This window comes from Temnothorax longispinosus, chromosome 8 (assembly GCF_030848805.1).
Source record: "Temnothorax longispinosus isolate EJ_2023e chromosome 8, Tlon_JGU_v1, whole genome shotgun sequence".
In the NCBI taxonomy this organism is placed as follows: Eukaryota; Metazoa; Arthropoda; class Insecta; order Hymenoptera; family Formicidae; genus Temnothorax; species Temnothorax longispinosus.
In genome coordinates, this window is record NC_092365.1 from 10,479,266 (window position 1) to 10,494,791 (window position 15,526).

General features: G+C 38.4%; 2 protein-coding genes across 2 annotated transcripts in view; one reads left to right on the plus strand and one right to left on the minus strand.

The window, feature by feature from the left end:
• The window catches only part of LOC139818261 (uncharacterized), a 1,868-nt gene extending 1,088 nt beyond the window's left edge, over positions 1-780 (plus strand). Inside the window, exons 2-3 of the mRNA XM_071786879.1 lie at positions 65-302; positions 371-780. Of these exons, the coding sequence (XP_071642980.1) occupies positions 65-302; positions 371-769 (637 nt within the window). The 3' untranslated portion in view covers positions 770-780. The remainder of the gene's footprint in view (positions 1-64; positions 303-370) is intronic.
• A 9,514-nt stretch (positions 781-10,294) lies between these two features.
• Positions 10,295-14,901, minus strand: LOC139817504 (uncharacterized). The gene is made up of 6 exons (XM_071785656.1): positions 14,127-14,901; positions 13,878-14,049; positions 13,322-13,470; positions 12,873-13,059; positions 12,438-12,587; positions 10,295-12,243 (listed from the first exon to the last, which is right to left on the minus strand). The coding sequence occupies exons 3-6, from the start codon at positions 13,464-13,466 to the stop codon at positions 11,322-11,324; spliced, it is 1,404 nt and encodes a 467-aa protein (XP_071641757.1). The 5' UTR covers positions 13,467-13,470; positions 13,878-14,049; positions 14,127-14,901; the 3' UTR covers positions 10,295-11,321.
• Positions 14,902-15,526: the final 625 nt, after the last annotated feature.

The window sequence follows — 15,526 nt, forward strand, 5'->3', positions numbered from 1 at the left end:
TATATAATCTTTTTTTCCCGGGTTACTTTTGATTGTTTAAATAAAATAAATGATCTGTATCCAGATATTTAGCGACCGGTGACTGTATGACTTCCACTTCTTATCAATATCTTGTTGGTCTCACTACAGTGAGTAACATCATTCAAGAAACCTGCAAAGCACTTTGGACTTGTCTCAGCGAGGAAGTATTGCCGTATCCATTAAAAATGATAGATTGGTTAAATATTGCTCAAGAGTTTGAAAATCAATGGCATTTCAATCATTGCATAGGTGCTATTGATGGGAAACATGTCGTAATCCAGGTGTGTACAAATATTATAGATCGGAATGAGTATTGAACTGCATCGTTGAATAATGATATTTACTGCAGTGTCCTAATGCTGGTTCTGCATACTTTAATTATAAAAATAGTCACAGCATCGTATTGCTGGGGATCTGTGACGCCAATTACTTGTTCACATTCATTGACATTGGTGCCTATGGTCGACGTAGCGATGGTGGAATTTTCAAAGATTCACTAATGGGCCAGAAGTTTAACGAGAAAAAAATGAACTTACCGAAACCCGAACCACTGACTGTTGATGGAATGCCTTTGCCATACGTTCTCGTAGGCGACGAAGCATTCCAATTGACTGATTACTTACTCCAGCCGTATCCTGGTAAAGGAGGTCTTAATCCAGATCGAAACATTTTTAACTTTCGTATAAGCCGTGCTCGAAGAACAATAGAAAATTCTTTCGGAATATTAGTTTGTCAGTGGAGAATTTAAAAAAAACCTATCGAAACTACTGTAGATAACACAATAAACATGGTCCACGCTATCATATGTCTTCATAATTGGCTTCGAAAACGTGATAATCGAAACGAATACATTCCACCAAACATGGTCGATCAATATGGTCTTAATGGTTTAATGCCCGGACTTTGGAGACAAGAAATGGAAAATTCGGCATTACAAGATATTAGTGTACGTGGTAATAATAACAGTAGTCGATATGCCACAGCCATTAGAGAAGAATTTTGTGATTTTTTCACTGGGGAAGGAGCTGTTCCCTGGCAGTATAATCGTGAATAAAATTAAGTGATTATAAGCTTGTGCATTGTAAAAAAAAGTTATTATAAAATTGTGAATTGTATAATTTTATAATTTTATAATTGTATAATAATAGGCGTAGGTCTACGACAATGCCTCGATATTGCTTCGCTCGCCGCCGCTCTTCTCGCTACGGACATTTGATCGTTGTTTGCTCGCTGGTACATGCTGCTCGAATGGACCCCGAGTTTATTCAAGAGCGTTCCACGCGAGCGCTCGGATGGTCGTGGGGAGATGTGCGAGTCGCTGGATGAACGGATGACGTGTTCTTGCGAATATCGTGTCGCCGCTGCACGAAAATTACCGTGCAAATGCACGAGAATCGTATTTCGCAAAGGGGCAATGAAATTTAGTACATTTTATATCGCAGTCGACACCGGTATTTGCTTCATACCGCAAGTGCCGCTTTTACGGCCCGAGTGCGCGCTACAGTTACATACCTATACACTTTCTGGAGGATATTGTCCTCCGGTTAGCCGCTAAGAACTTTTCGAAATGTTGATAGTGACGCAAGGTTCGAGAATCAAAGGTTCCGCGAGTGCGTCGGCGTAGCAGCCTATGTGACATGATTCGGTATGAAAATACAATTGCCCCGCTTACACCTCGAGTAACTGTGTCGACTCCCACTCAACGCGGTTGACCCGCGCAGTGTTGAGAATTACGCGATCGCATATTGCCGCACGGATAGATGCAAGAACGATTATCGAACCTTCTTACGACACGAAAAATATTCCGCCGTGCAAACGGAGGATGATAAGAGCGAAACGTTTATTATATGTAGAGATGACAAAATAAAAAATACAATTGAATTTGACACTTTTATTGCACGTTTCAATGTAACGCATTTACATTTTTTGCTTTTTTTGCTTATAAATAATATACTTTGAAGAAACATAACAAATAGGGGAGACCGAGGCTCGTTGGCACAAGGGGCAAATTGGCAATGCATTCCGTTTATGTATTTATGCCAAAATTGTGAAAACAGTGCCAACGAGCCCCGGTCTCCCCTATAATATAAATTTAAAGTATTAAACTATGTTAACCCTCCGAAAACACACCTACTTTTTCAATCACGGAGAACACTCAGGGTCAATCTGACCCTACACACACTTTGATCGTCCACCATTTTAAATTGACGAGTGCGATCAGCTTGAAAAAATTTCCAGATGTACTTGGAACATTGTTAAATCAATTGATATAAATAAAAAGTGCCGTTGGAATTATTTACATATTTAAAAAAATTAAAAAAAAATAATTTTTAAAACATTTTTTTAAATATGTAAATAATTCCAACGGCACTTTTTATTTATATCAATTGATTTAACAATGTTCCAAGTACATCTGGAAATTTTTTCAAGCTGATCGCACTCGTCAATTTAAAATGGTGGACGATCAAAGTGTGTGTAGGGTCAGATTGACCCAGAGTGTTCTTTTGAAAAAAACGTAATTTACGAAAAAAATTTTTATTTTTTTTATTTTTAATATTTCTGGCTAAAAATTTTTCTGGCAAAAAAAAACAGGGTCAAATTGACCCTGTGTGTACTCCGAGGGTTAAAAACAAAAAAATTTTATGGCGTTTCTTCAATATTCTCATCCATCAATCGAATGTGAACCATTTCTACAATGTCTAAAAGTGTTTGCATCCGTCTCCTATATGACAATCGGCGCAATTGCAGCTTTGCTGCATGCAACATGGAATCAACCTCATCTGGTTGCGGGGGAGCAGGTAAAACAATATTTGGGTTTTCTCTACACATTGCATCCGCGATTCTGTTGATTGCACTTACAGCTTCTTCAGTATCTTTGGGTGTATTTTTACGCGATCTCTTTCGTGTCTCTGTTGAAGCTGTAACATTTCCAGGGAAAAAATGATTATATATAATTATATATAGATAAATATATATGATTATATGTGATTATATTGTTACGCCCGCTCGCCCGTGCCGAGACGTTCGTTCTCGTGGGCTGAAATTGGCTTCGCTCCGCAGAAGTTTCAAGCCAAAGCGCGTCTCTTGACAACGGGGACGCATAGAATTATCGATTTAATTACCGCCTGTCAGATTGATCTGGTGACTCGAATCGTTCGGTCCGGTTTCCCAGAACTTTCTTGTATTCCGTTCTGAGTTTAAATAAACCCGAGTTCCTTTTTGTATAACGAGAGTGGTTATTTCTGCGATCCCGGAAGTACGCGGACGCGTTCGTGAGTGCGCGCGACACGAATAGCGAACGGAGCGTAACACTTTTTGGGGGCTCGTCCGGGATCGCGCGTGTGAGTGTGTGTGCCATGACGACGCTAGTTGCGACGAGAAAGAGGGACGCCTGGTGGACTCTTCGGAGCCTGCGACGGAGTCGGCAGCTTCAGAGACGGCAGCTCTCCAAGCCGTGCTACAGGAGATGCGGCAAATGCGCGAGGAGCAGGCGCAACGTGATGAGGAACTCGCCGCAATGCTTCGCCGGCACGATGAGGAGCTCCAATTTTTACGGGGAGACCGGTTGCCTTCTCAGGAAACACAGCTAAGTCCTTCCAATATTAGAGCGAATCGCGGTCCGGAAGTAGAAGCCGTTGGTGTGGGAAACGGCGCGCGCAGTGAAATCGGATATAAACTTAAACCTGACACGTTTGACGGTGTGGTTCCGTTGCGAGAGTTTTTCTCGCAATTTAATTTAATCGCACGCGCGAATCAATGGGACGATGCGATCAAAACCGTAGCTTTAGCGTCGTGCTTAAGGGGAAAAGCGCGTTCTGTCCTAGAATCGGTAGAAAATTTAGAGAATTTGGGTTACGAAGAACTAAAGTCCAAATTAGAACTACGTTTCGGTGAGGGGCAACTTTCGCAAAATTATTATACTCAGTTTACGAACAGAAGGCAAAGATTCGGGGAAGATTTAGCTACTTTCGGTCACGAATTGGAAAGGCTCTCTCGATTAGCTTATCCTGAGTGTCCCTACGCGGTTCGAGACAAGATCGCGTGCGCTCAATTTGTTTCTTCCCTTTCGGACGGATTTGTTAGAAGGACTCTTCAGCTAGAAGGGATTACCTCGCTGAAGTTGGCCATAGAGAGGGCAAAGGCCGTCAAAATTATACAGGGAGGAAATTTTGAAAGAAGGAGGGATTTTGAGAAGCGATTTGAGAAGGGGAAGGATAGGGGCGTGAAGAGTAATGAAAAGGGGGACGGAGATGAAAAAGTCGAAGAAAGAAGAAAGAAAGGTTATGGTTATGAGCGGAGGGATTGGAATAGAACAAAGGAGTGTTGGAATTGTGGAAAGGAGGGACATTTCCGGTTTGAGTGTCCTGAGAACAAGGGAAACTCGGTTTAGTTGCTCTCGGCGGGGGAAGAACAACTGAAGTGGGCATTACCCCGAGTGTTAATTGTTCTCAAACTTTTTCTGTTAATCGAATAAAGTCAAGTTCAAATTATTTTAGTTATAAGGGGATGTTGGATGGTAACGAGTGTTGTTTCAAGATAGATACGGGTTCGGATGTTTCGATTCTTAGTAGAAGAATGGTTAGAGAGGGCAAGCACATCATTCAGATTAAGGACAATTCTCTTAGATATCCCACTGGAGAGGTAGTTCCCATCGAATTTAAGGTCATGGCAAAAGTTCTCTTGGGAAAATATTTCGTGGAAATTCCTATGTATGTAATAGACATGGATGATGATTGTTTATTAGGTGTAGATTTCTTAAGGAAGATAAATTTAGAAAATGTTTTTGAATTTGCTTTCATTTCTTCGGAATCCGATAAAGAAAAGGTTTTGAGTTGCTCTCGAATTCAAGTTTCTTCCGAAAGAGCTCCATTCTTGAAAGAACTCTATACTAATAATTCCTCAAATTTAAATAAGGCTCAGAAAGAAATTTTTACGGATTTCTTAGAGGAGTATCAGGATGTATTTTCCGAGGAGATTGTTGCTGGTAATTGTGGAGTCGTCGAACATGTCATCAATTTAGAAGATTCTTCTCCCATTAAGCAGGTTCCTCGTCGAATTCCTTTACGAATGCGAGGGGAAGTAGAAAAGATTATTGAGGAAGTGAGAAAGCAAGGGGTCATAGAAGAGTCGCAAAGTCCGTGGGTTTCTCCTGCTGTTTTGGTAAGAAAAAAAGATGGAACGTTGAGATTTTGCGTCGATTATAGAATGGTAAATGCAATAACTAAAAAAGATTCGTTTCCCTTGCCTAGAATAGATGACATTTTCGATCAGCTTTCGGGAAACTTTTGGTTTTGCACTCTGGATCTTAAAAGTGGTTATTGGCAGGTAAAGATTCGTCCTGAGGATAGGGAAAAGACTGCCTTTTCTATTGGACGTGGATTATGGCAATTCACTGTAATGCCTTTTGGGCTGTGTAACGCTCCTGCTACCTTTGAGCGTTTAATGGAAAAAGTATTGCGAGGATTATTATATAAAATTTGTTTGGTTTATTTGGACGATGTAATAATTTTCGGTAAAAATTTTAATGAAATGCTAGAGAATTTAAAGAACGTGCTCTCACGGTTACGTTCTGTTAATCTTAAAGTAAACCCTAAAAAGTGTATTCTCTTTGCAAAGGAAGTAAAATATTTGGGACATATAGTCTCTTCAGGAGGTGTTACTACAGATCCGGAAAAGATCTCTGCTGTGAAGGATTGGCCGATTCCACATAACAAGAAGCAGCTTCGAAGTTTCCTAGGGTTTTGCTCATATTATCGGAAATTTGTAAAAGGATTTTCTTCTTTAGCCAAACCTTTATATGCTCTAACAGAAAATCAGGTTAAATTTTCTTGGGACGAGAAGTGTCAAAGTGCATTTTTAGAGTTGAAACGAGTGTTATCTTCTTCTCCAATGTTATCCTTCCCGAGTGGGGAGGGAGAATTTATTTTGGACACTGACGCTTCGAATATTGGAATTGGCGCAGTCCTTTCACAAAAGCAAGAGGGAGTAGAAAAAGTCATTGCTTTTTTCAGTCGTGTACTTAGTAAGTCTGAGAGGAATTATTGCGTTACTCGTCGAGAACTCTTGGCGATAGTCGATTCTATTAAATTTTTCCGGCATTATCTTCTAGGGCGGAAGTTCTTGATCCGTACGGATCATGTTTCTCTTAGGTGGTTGATGTCCTTTAAAGACTTAGAAGGGCAATTGGCGCGTTGGCTGGAAAGACTCCAGCAATATGAGTTCGAGATTATTCATCGCAAAGGTTTAATTCACAAGAATGCCGATGGGCTTTCTAGACGACAATGTGAATCATTTGGTTGCGAATATTGTGTCAAAGTGGAGAGAAGGCAGATTGAAGAATCAAGAAAATCAGTCGCTCGTATTATTCTCATAGGAGAAACTCTTCAAGATTGGCGCAAGGAGCAATTAGAGGACGTTAGCATTGCTTTTATTTACCGCGGGAAGGAAACGGGAATACGTCCGTCTCGTTTTGAAATACCCGCTGGAAATGTCTCCGCCCGAATATATTGGTCTTATTGGGATGCTTTGAGTTTAAAGGATGGGGTTCTTTATAAGAGATGGGAAGCACCGAATCTTAAGTCAAGTATTTTTCAGCTTATTGTTCCTCGAAACCGTGTTAACCAGATTCTAGAAGAAGCACATGATTCTTTTTCTGGAGGACACTTTGGAGTCAATAAAACTCTTGAAAAAATCCGAAAGCGGTTTTATTGGGCTACCTGTAAACAAGATGTGGAGGAATGGTGCAAAACTTGCAAAGTTTGTGTGTCAAAAAAAGGCCCTTTGGGGAAGGGAAAGTCTCCATTACAAATTTATAATGTTGGGGCCCCATTCGAAAGATTACAAATGGACATACTTGGCCCTCTTCCTATTACTACTTCCGGAAATAGATATCTCCTCGTCATTGTTGACTGTTTCACCAAATGGGTAGAAGTTTTTCCTATCAGGAATATTAGGGCAAGTACAGTGGCAGAAGTCTTCGTTAATCAAGTCATTTCTAGACACGGGGTCCCTTTAGAAGTCCATACGGATCAGGGGAAGAATTTTGAGTCCAAACTTTTCGCGGAATTGATGAATCTCCTTGGAATTCGGAAAACGAGAACAACTGCTCTACATCCGCAATCGGATGGACAAGTCGAGCGGCAACATCAGACTATTGTTAATTATTTGGCGAAGTATATTTCTGAAAATCAGAAAGATTGGGATCGCTGGGTCCCTATGTTTTTATTGGCTTACAGATCTTCTAAACACGAGACTACTGGAGTAACTCCCGCCGAGCTGTGTTTTGCCCGAGATCTTAGGTTGCCGTTAGATCTGCTTTTAGGAAGTCCTCCGAGGGGAGGATCTCAGTCAGTTGAAGGTTTTATTGGGAATTTGAAAGAGAAGTTGGACAAGATCCATTCCAACGTTAGGGAACGTATGGATATAAAGTCTTCACGAGCAAAGTCTTGGTATGATCGAAAGGCCAGGCAAACTCTTTTTCAAGAAGGAGAGAAAGTTTGGTTTTATAATCCTCGTAGGATGAAAGGTAGAGCCCCTAAATTGCAGAGCAATTGGGAAGGACCTTTCTTAATAGTGAAAAAGTTGAATGATGTGGTCTATTGTATTCAAAGATCTGTGAGACATAAGAAGAAAATTGTGCATGCGGATAGGTTGGCTTCTATTTCCGAAAGACATTAGAGTTTGATAGGGATATTATGGACTAGGTTGGGTGTAATAATTTGCGGGGAAGGTTAATTACGGTAGAAATTAAGATTGTTGTGTTGCATTGTTTACTGCGCGTGTTATTTTGTTCTTAGATATTTACGGAAGCCGAAGCGGTCGTAACTCCTCACCGAGTTGGACATCTTGGGAGCTGGCTTGTTGCCGAACCTAATACCGGCGAAGGATAAGACTGCCTCTCTCACGGTTGTTTGATCCGTGGTTTTTCCGTGAGACATAGGGCAAATGCCGAGGCAGGGACTTGGGGAGTCTTTCGAGACGTTGGGTCCACGGTAAGCTTCCCCCCCCCTTGTCCGAAGATTTAGAAGAGGAGCAGCGACATCTCCGACGACTTCGGGAGTTGAGAGGAAGAGGCCTGTGTTGGGAGGCGAGATCTCCTGCGAGGGAATTGATGAGGGGTCGCCCTAGAGTCGGCAGGGGGGAGAGAGTATCTTCTTCCGGAAAATGTCGATTGGGGACTCGCTCCATGAGGAAGAGGACATGATCCTGGACTCGAGAAGAGGACGGTGCCCGGTAACCTGTGGCAGCAGCCCAGGGTAGGGCAGGAAGCCGTGAAGAGGACATGATCCTGGACTTCCAGAGTACGGTTGGGACCGAGAGGAGGACGGTGCCCGGTAACCTGTAGCAGCAGCCCAGGGTAGGGCAGGGGGCCGTCCCGGTACCCTGGAATCGTACAGAAAAGTTCGCCCAGTCAGGAAACTGCCCCTCCGGATTGTCGGGACGACAATCTGAAGAGGGGGGGCAGTGTTACGCCCGCTCGCCCGTGCCGAGACGTTCGTTCTCGTGGGCTGAAATTGGCTTCGCTCCGCAGAAGTTTCAAGCCAAAGCGCGTCTCTTGACAACGGGGACGCATAGAATTATCGATTTAATTACCGCCTGTCAGATTGATCTGGTGACTCGAATCGTTCGGTCCGGTTTCCCAGAACTTTCTTGTATTCCGTTCTGAGTTTAAATAAACCCGAGTTCCTTTTTGTATAACAAGAGTGGTTATTTCTGCGATCCCGGAAGTACGCGGACGCGTTCGTGAGTGCGCGCGACACGAATAGCGAACGGAGCGTAACAATATATTAAATTTGGTGCTTTATATAAAATTATATATGGGTCCGTATATCATTATATATGGGCATATATAATTCCAAATATAACTAGATATGAACAATAGATCATATATGCACTCATATATGGATCCATATAAGATTCATATAAAAGTATATATAACCCTAAATAACTTAATCACTAAAAAATATTGTGACAATAATTAATCGAATAATATAAAAAGCAATTAAGATTTCGCCAGTGTCTGTTTGTGACTATTTTATAATCTACGTTGAATAGCCTGGGTTACTAACAATAAGAAGAGGAGAGACATGCATTTCTGTGTTACATTTTTTAGATTTTTTATATATTCTGTGTTATATTTTATAGATTTTCTATATATTTTTTTCCAGCCGCTTAAATAAAATGCGTACATTCATCAAGGCGCACAAGGACAGTCTCCCACGGCCGAATAAATGTAACGTGGTTTATAAGGTGAATTGTAATGATTGCGATGCTTCTTATGTGGGCCAAACGGGTAGGCAATTGCAAGAATCAAGGAGCATCGTAATCATATTAATTGGAGTACTCCAAATCATTCTGTCATAACTGAACACAGATTAGAATGGAATCATGATTTCGATTGGAATAGCGTTGAAATCTTAGACAATGAATCCTATGGTTATAAACGTCTGATTTCGGAAATGATATACATAAAAAGGCAGGCAAACGGTCTGAATTTACAGACCGATGCGGAGAGTTTACCGGACGCGTATTTAAATGTAATCGAGAGACTGTCTAAAATTTAGAATAACTTGATGCGAGAGTTTATCCCCTCCTCTGGGTTATACACCAGTCTCTATTATGTTAACCTTCCCACCTATGCCTCACTCATTCGCGACGTTTCGAACCGTGAAGTTTGTTGTTACAATGCGATATTCCGGTCTGCAATTGCGCTGTAAGTAAATCTATTAGTCATCGGATTTTAACATAAATAATTTACGCCTCTACCACATTGCGACTCCGTTTGATGGTACAGGTAGGGCTTTCGAATCTTTCTTACCCACCTGGTCTTTCAACCTGGCGAGATTATTTCTAAGATGCGAGGGATGCGGAGCGAGCGTTTACCGGCGTATCTGGGATTTCGACAACGGTACATCCATAGGATTTCAATCCTTGTTTTTTTTTTAAATTTTGACTGCGTCTTTTATGCTTTGTTCGTCTATTGACTACGCCTTGTACACGACTTTTTATTATCTTTGTTAATCTTCGTATATGTAACTTTTAACGCTGAAGAGGACACGAATAATGTGTCGAAACGTACGTTAATATATATATATTTATTTTTACAAATTGTTTGCGCTTTGATTACCGCGCTTGGCTCTAATTGCCTCTCCTATTCACATTATAAATATTAAATAAATTTATATATAAGATGATCAGTTTTTATTTATTTAACCATAATTACAATACAGTTTTTAAATATAATTAATCTATATATTTAAAACCTGTATTTGTTGCATAGGTCACCTAATTCATTGATTCACTGCAAACGATGATAAAAAAATAATTATAATACACAATAATTACACAGATAAAAGAATATTAATTTATACCTTCACTATCAACTATTTCTTTACTATTATTAACTGATTTTTCTATTTCATGTGTGAAAATCTTAGCTACTTCTGAAGTGTCCATAAATATTTCTTCTTCTTCTTCCTCGATCATAACTTCATCTTCATCTATTAAAAATTGTGAGCATGTTGGAGTATTCAAATTATTGCAGTGTGTATCCTCAACATCTATTAAATTTGTACAACTGCTATCTCCTTCAGTATTTTCTTTTCGGGTAATTGCGGATGCAGAATGTTTTCCTAGAATATACCACTTGAGCCGGTTTTGCAATTCCACTGGTGTTGGATGGTCATGTCCTCCGCCCATCATTCTTAAATACGCAAATAAATTTTCTAATATGTCCTGATTCAGTCTGCGTGTAATTATATATTCTATTGGAAACGTCTCGGATGAATACTGCTTTTGGATATATAAGAACATCTCTATTTAAGATTTATTGGATAATAAAATGCCTTTTTGGAATTGTAGTAATGCAGATCTTTGTCCCACTCTCATTTCTTTAATAAACTCTGTCATACTATTGATTGTTCTATTTTGTTCATCTAAATTTATTCCGTACGCATTTAAACCATTGTGGTGTCCATATTTATTTTGACTATTAAAAATATCGAACCAATTGTTAAACAATTTTAGTATATCAGCTGTCTCTTTCCATTGTTTAGACTTTAATAAACCGTTTTCTCCACACCACTGTATGGCCATTGCATTCAAATTAGAAAAAACTTGAGCCGCCATTCTAACATTTTGTCTCTGTGTTCCCTTAACATCTAGATGCGCTCTACTTATTTTATGTGCTAATTTCAATTCTTTTGAGTTGAGCATTAATAATTTTTCTAAGCAATCCTTATTGAGAATATGTCCTTTTACATGAAATCCGGAGTGAAAGAAATTGTTTCTTGCTAATTTTATTAAATGCGGGACATCCGCAAAAAAAAGACTTTTAGTGAATTGTCCGCAGGATGAGTAATAAAACACTCCTTGTTGGTGTCCTCAATCTTTTTCTTTTTAGAATTATTAGGAACGTTTATTCCAACATTTAATTCATTCCATAATCTTACGTTACTGGAACCCATGTCACACGTGACAGCTACAACAATGTACTCAATTTGATGCAACATCTGCAGCACTGTAAGTAAAATGTTCGGAGTCATTGCCTGATCAAAATTGAAATAAATGGGTTGTTTCCATTTATTAAATAACCCTCTAGCCATAATGAATTGGCAAGTTTTATAAGGTCCGTAAATCTTTTGTTCCTTTCTTTCCAAATCCACTTTATTAGAAATATATAATTCGTCGAATGACAATATTGTTAATTTTTCCGTTATACTAAGGTTTTGTCCTTTATCCTCCATGATTTTAAATACATCTTTTAAAATACCGGGCTGCACATTAAATGTTGCACACCAATTCTGCAAGGTTGATATAGATGGTAATGGTAATTTCTTAACATTTCTTAAAAATCGGTAGGCTTTGGGGCTTAGTGATCGTAATGCAATTGCAGAAGTAATATCTTCAGATGACCATCTTATTCGAGGATTCGCATTCGGTGACATTAAAATTTTGATTTGCCCGGGAGTAAAGAATTTATGTAAAGCATCTGTAGTTGTTTTTAGAGATTCTTTTAGCTTATCTATTTCCATTTTTGCAATATTAGATTCTTGTTGCATATTCTTTTTTAATGATTCAAAGTGTATATTTAATTTCTTGTTTTGTTCTACTAGCTGAGCGTTTTCTACTAATAACTTATTTTTTTCCTCTTCAGATTTCTTCAGTTGTTCCAATAACGTTTGTACTGAAACATTTTGCTCATGACCAATTTCTTCATCTTTTCTGTAAAAAATACAATTATATCTTAATAATAATACTAATAACACATTATTTAATACTAATTATATTTGTATATTTAAAATATAATTAAAAAATGCAGATTATTTTCAAATTGATTATAAAAGACAAATCTATTAATATAATATGGATAGTAATGAACGATAAGAGACGAATGTAAATTAAATTGTACTACATACTTGGTTTCTTTTGCTACAACATCTGAAAGCAAAATATGTTCATCTTCATGAATATTCTTATTTATATTAATTATTTGCTCTGGACATATATGCTGCTTTTCTTGCACATATTGCACAAGTTCGCCATAGGTTGGTATTCCTGTACATACTCTAAAAAACATAAAGTACTTTCTTTATCTTCTTTTTTATTTATTTATTCATATTGTATATTTCTTTCTACAGAGTGTCCAATAATAATTGTATCACCTCTCGTATGCAGGTACAGCAAGTGAAACCGAGAAGAATTGGTCGATCTTTTTAAATTAATTTCTCAATAATTATTACAACAATCGCAAAATGATAAAAAACTTTTCACTTGCTCTACCTGCACACGAGGTGATATGGTTATGCAGACACCCTGTGAATGTCTGTGAATCCTATAAAGAAAACACTTACAAAGTTTTTATTCTTTCATTATCATCTTCACGTGTTCTTTTTCGTTTCTTTCCCAAATTCAAAAATTTTCTAGGGATAGAACCTTTCTTCAGTCGCAATATCTGCTTAGCAGGTATATTTTTTTGTCGCGGCTTTGTCCAAACCATTTCAAAGCAGCTTTCATCAAAATGGGCACTACATACCGTTGCTAAAATTATATTTTATAATAATATGAAATAAGAAATAAATTTAAAAATAATAGTAAAATTAAAAAATAATATAAATAAGAAAAATAATAATATAAAATAATATATATAATGTTATAAAGTTAAGTTTGGTTATTAATATTATTATGTTATGTTACAGTAAAACTCTTAGTTGATAAGTTGTCAACTATAATAAACTCTTTGGAATTTATGTTATAATGTTATTATAAAATGTAAATATAAATATAAATTATATTAATTTACCGGAATTAGTTTTTATTTCTCCCTCATTTTTTCCGCAAGCTTTTAGCCATTGCTGGAGAATAACAGGTTCTTTTGGAAATTGGAAAAATTTTATATTTTTTGTCACCGTACGATTGGTGCAATTTTGAATATAACAGGTTGGCATTGTGCTAAAAAAAAGAAAATATATATAATTATAAAGACAGAGAATGAGACAGAGCTTATACTGACAGACAATATAAGCATGCAGCATCGTCTGACAGAGAAGCTTTTGATTCTTAAGGCCGCCGTAAAATCGAAAATATAAGAAACAGGGAACATATATTAGTAATTAGAAAGAAGGAATGATCAATAAGGAACAGATCAACGCAAAATAAAATATAAAATATATAAACGATAGATTTCATAGCCTGTACATATTACGTAACCTAAACTGGAAAATTGAAAAAAAAAAGTTACTTTCAACAGTCAAAAAATATAATCCTTATTCCTTATCTCTAATATCTGTTCCCTATTCCTTATGTTTTTGATTGTGCGGCGGCCTTTATTGTGTTGTCTTTATAAAAATTATACTTACACTATGTTTTAAACGTTTTGCTCTTCCTTACGCGTGTTTATTACTCGTCTTCTTTATGACAGTAGCCATATTGGATTTGAACATTTCTGGTCATTTCTCATTGGCTATTATTTAGGACGACTGCGCATCCACGGGACTGGTACACCTTTATATTTACATCATGACCACCGTACTGCAATGGTTGAAAATGTCACCTCACATGCTTAAAACCTATGTGGCGAACCGAGTCGCGGAAATACAAGAACTCACCAGCGGAATCAAATGGCGACACGTTAGGTCGGAAGACAATCCGGCGGATGCGATATCAAGGGGTCAATTACCCCACGTCTTTTTAAAAAACCGAACCTAAGTTTACAGGACCTCCGTGGCTGGTGGAAAATAAGGGCAAGTGGCCCAACGAAGGGATACGATTAACCGAAATATCCGAAATAAGAACAAACACGTGTTTAACGACGATATCCGGTAGTTTAGAAGTATTTGAAAAATATTCTTCTTACTCTAAATTGCTTAGAATCATTGCGTATTGTCGTCGTTTTCGACCTGACAACAAATACATCGAGTCATTGTGCGCGGAGGAAATCAACGAAGCGGAGATACGTATTTTAAAGCTTCTACAAGCTACGCGATTTTCAGAAGAAATTAAAATCCTTAAAATTAAGCGCGTAATAAACCAAGGTAAACTCGCTAGTTTAAACCCGTTTTTAGACGAAAACGATTTAATTCGCGTAGGAGGGCGTCTACAAAAATCGCAACTGACATTCGCACGGAAACATCCAATATTACTACCGAATCGGCATCGCTTGACCGATCAGATCATACGTGAAATTCACGAAACCCATTATCACACGGGAATTCAGACCACCTTATATATTCTCCGACAAAAATTTTGGATACTCGACGGTCGAAATCAGGTTCGAAAAGTGATACGCGCGTGCACGCGTTGCTTTCGTTTCGACGCTAAAGCAATAGAATACAGAATGGGCAATCTTCCGTCGGTCCGTGTACGCGAAGCCATACCTTTTGCAAATACGGGGATTGATTTTTGTGGTCCCTTTTTTATAAAGGAAAAAAAATATCGAAACAAAACGCGAATCAAGGTGTATATCTGTGTATTTGTATGCATGTCAATAAAGGCAATACACCTCGAATTAGTGAGCGATCTATCGTCCGACAGTTTCTTAGCGGCGTTACGTCGATTCGTTGCTAGACGAGGAGTACCGAACCATATTTACTCTGACAACGGGACTAACTTCGTAGGTGCAAACAATAAATTGAAAGAGCTATATGTTCTATTCAACTCAGATGAATATAAGAATCGCATAGAAAGATTCTCTAGCAAACGCCGCATTAAGTGGCATAATACCACCGATAGCGCCACATTTCGGCGGTTTATGGGAGTCTACAGTGAAGCTATTTAAACATCATTTCCGACGCGTTGTTGGCGATTCCCTCTTCACGTTCGAGGAATTAAATACATTTACAATTGAAATCGAAGGAATTCTAAATTCCCGACCCATTACCTCCCTTTCATCCGATCCGAACGACACGTTAGCACTGACACCCGCTCATTATTTAATTAGCCAGCCGCTAACCACCTTCCCGGAGGGAGATTTATCTTATGTTCCAGCTAATCGACTATCTACATGGCA

What these genes read in the sequence shown, in the direction of transcription:
- LOC139817504 (XM_071785656.1), bottom strand. Translation starts at nt 13,466, where the DNA reads ATGCCAACCTGTTATATTCAAAATTGCACCAATCGTACGGTGACAAAA. An exon ending in AGAAATAAAAACTAATTCCG is followed by an intron (nt 13,060 to 13,321) that starts GTAAATTAATAT and finishes ATATAATTTTAG; the next exon opens with CAACGGTATGTAGTGCCCAT. An exon ending in AATGAAAGAATAAAAACTTT is followed by an intron (nt 12,588 to 12,872) that starts GTAAGTGTTTTC and finishes TATGTTTTTTAG; the next exon opens with AGTATGTACAGGAATACCAA.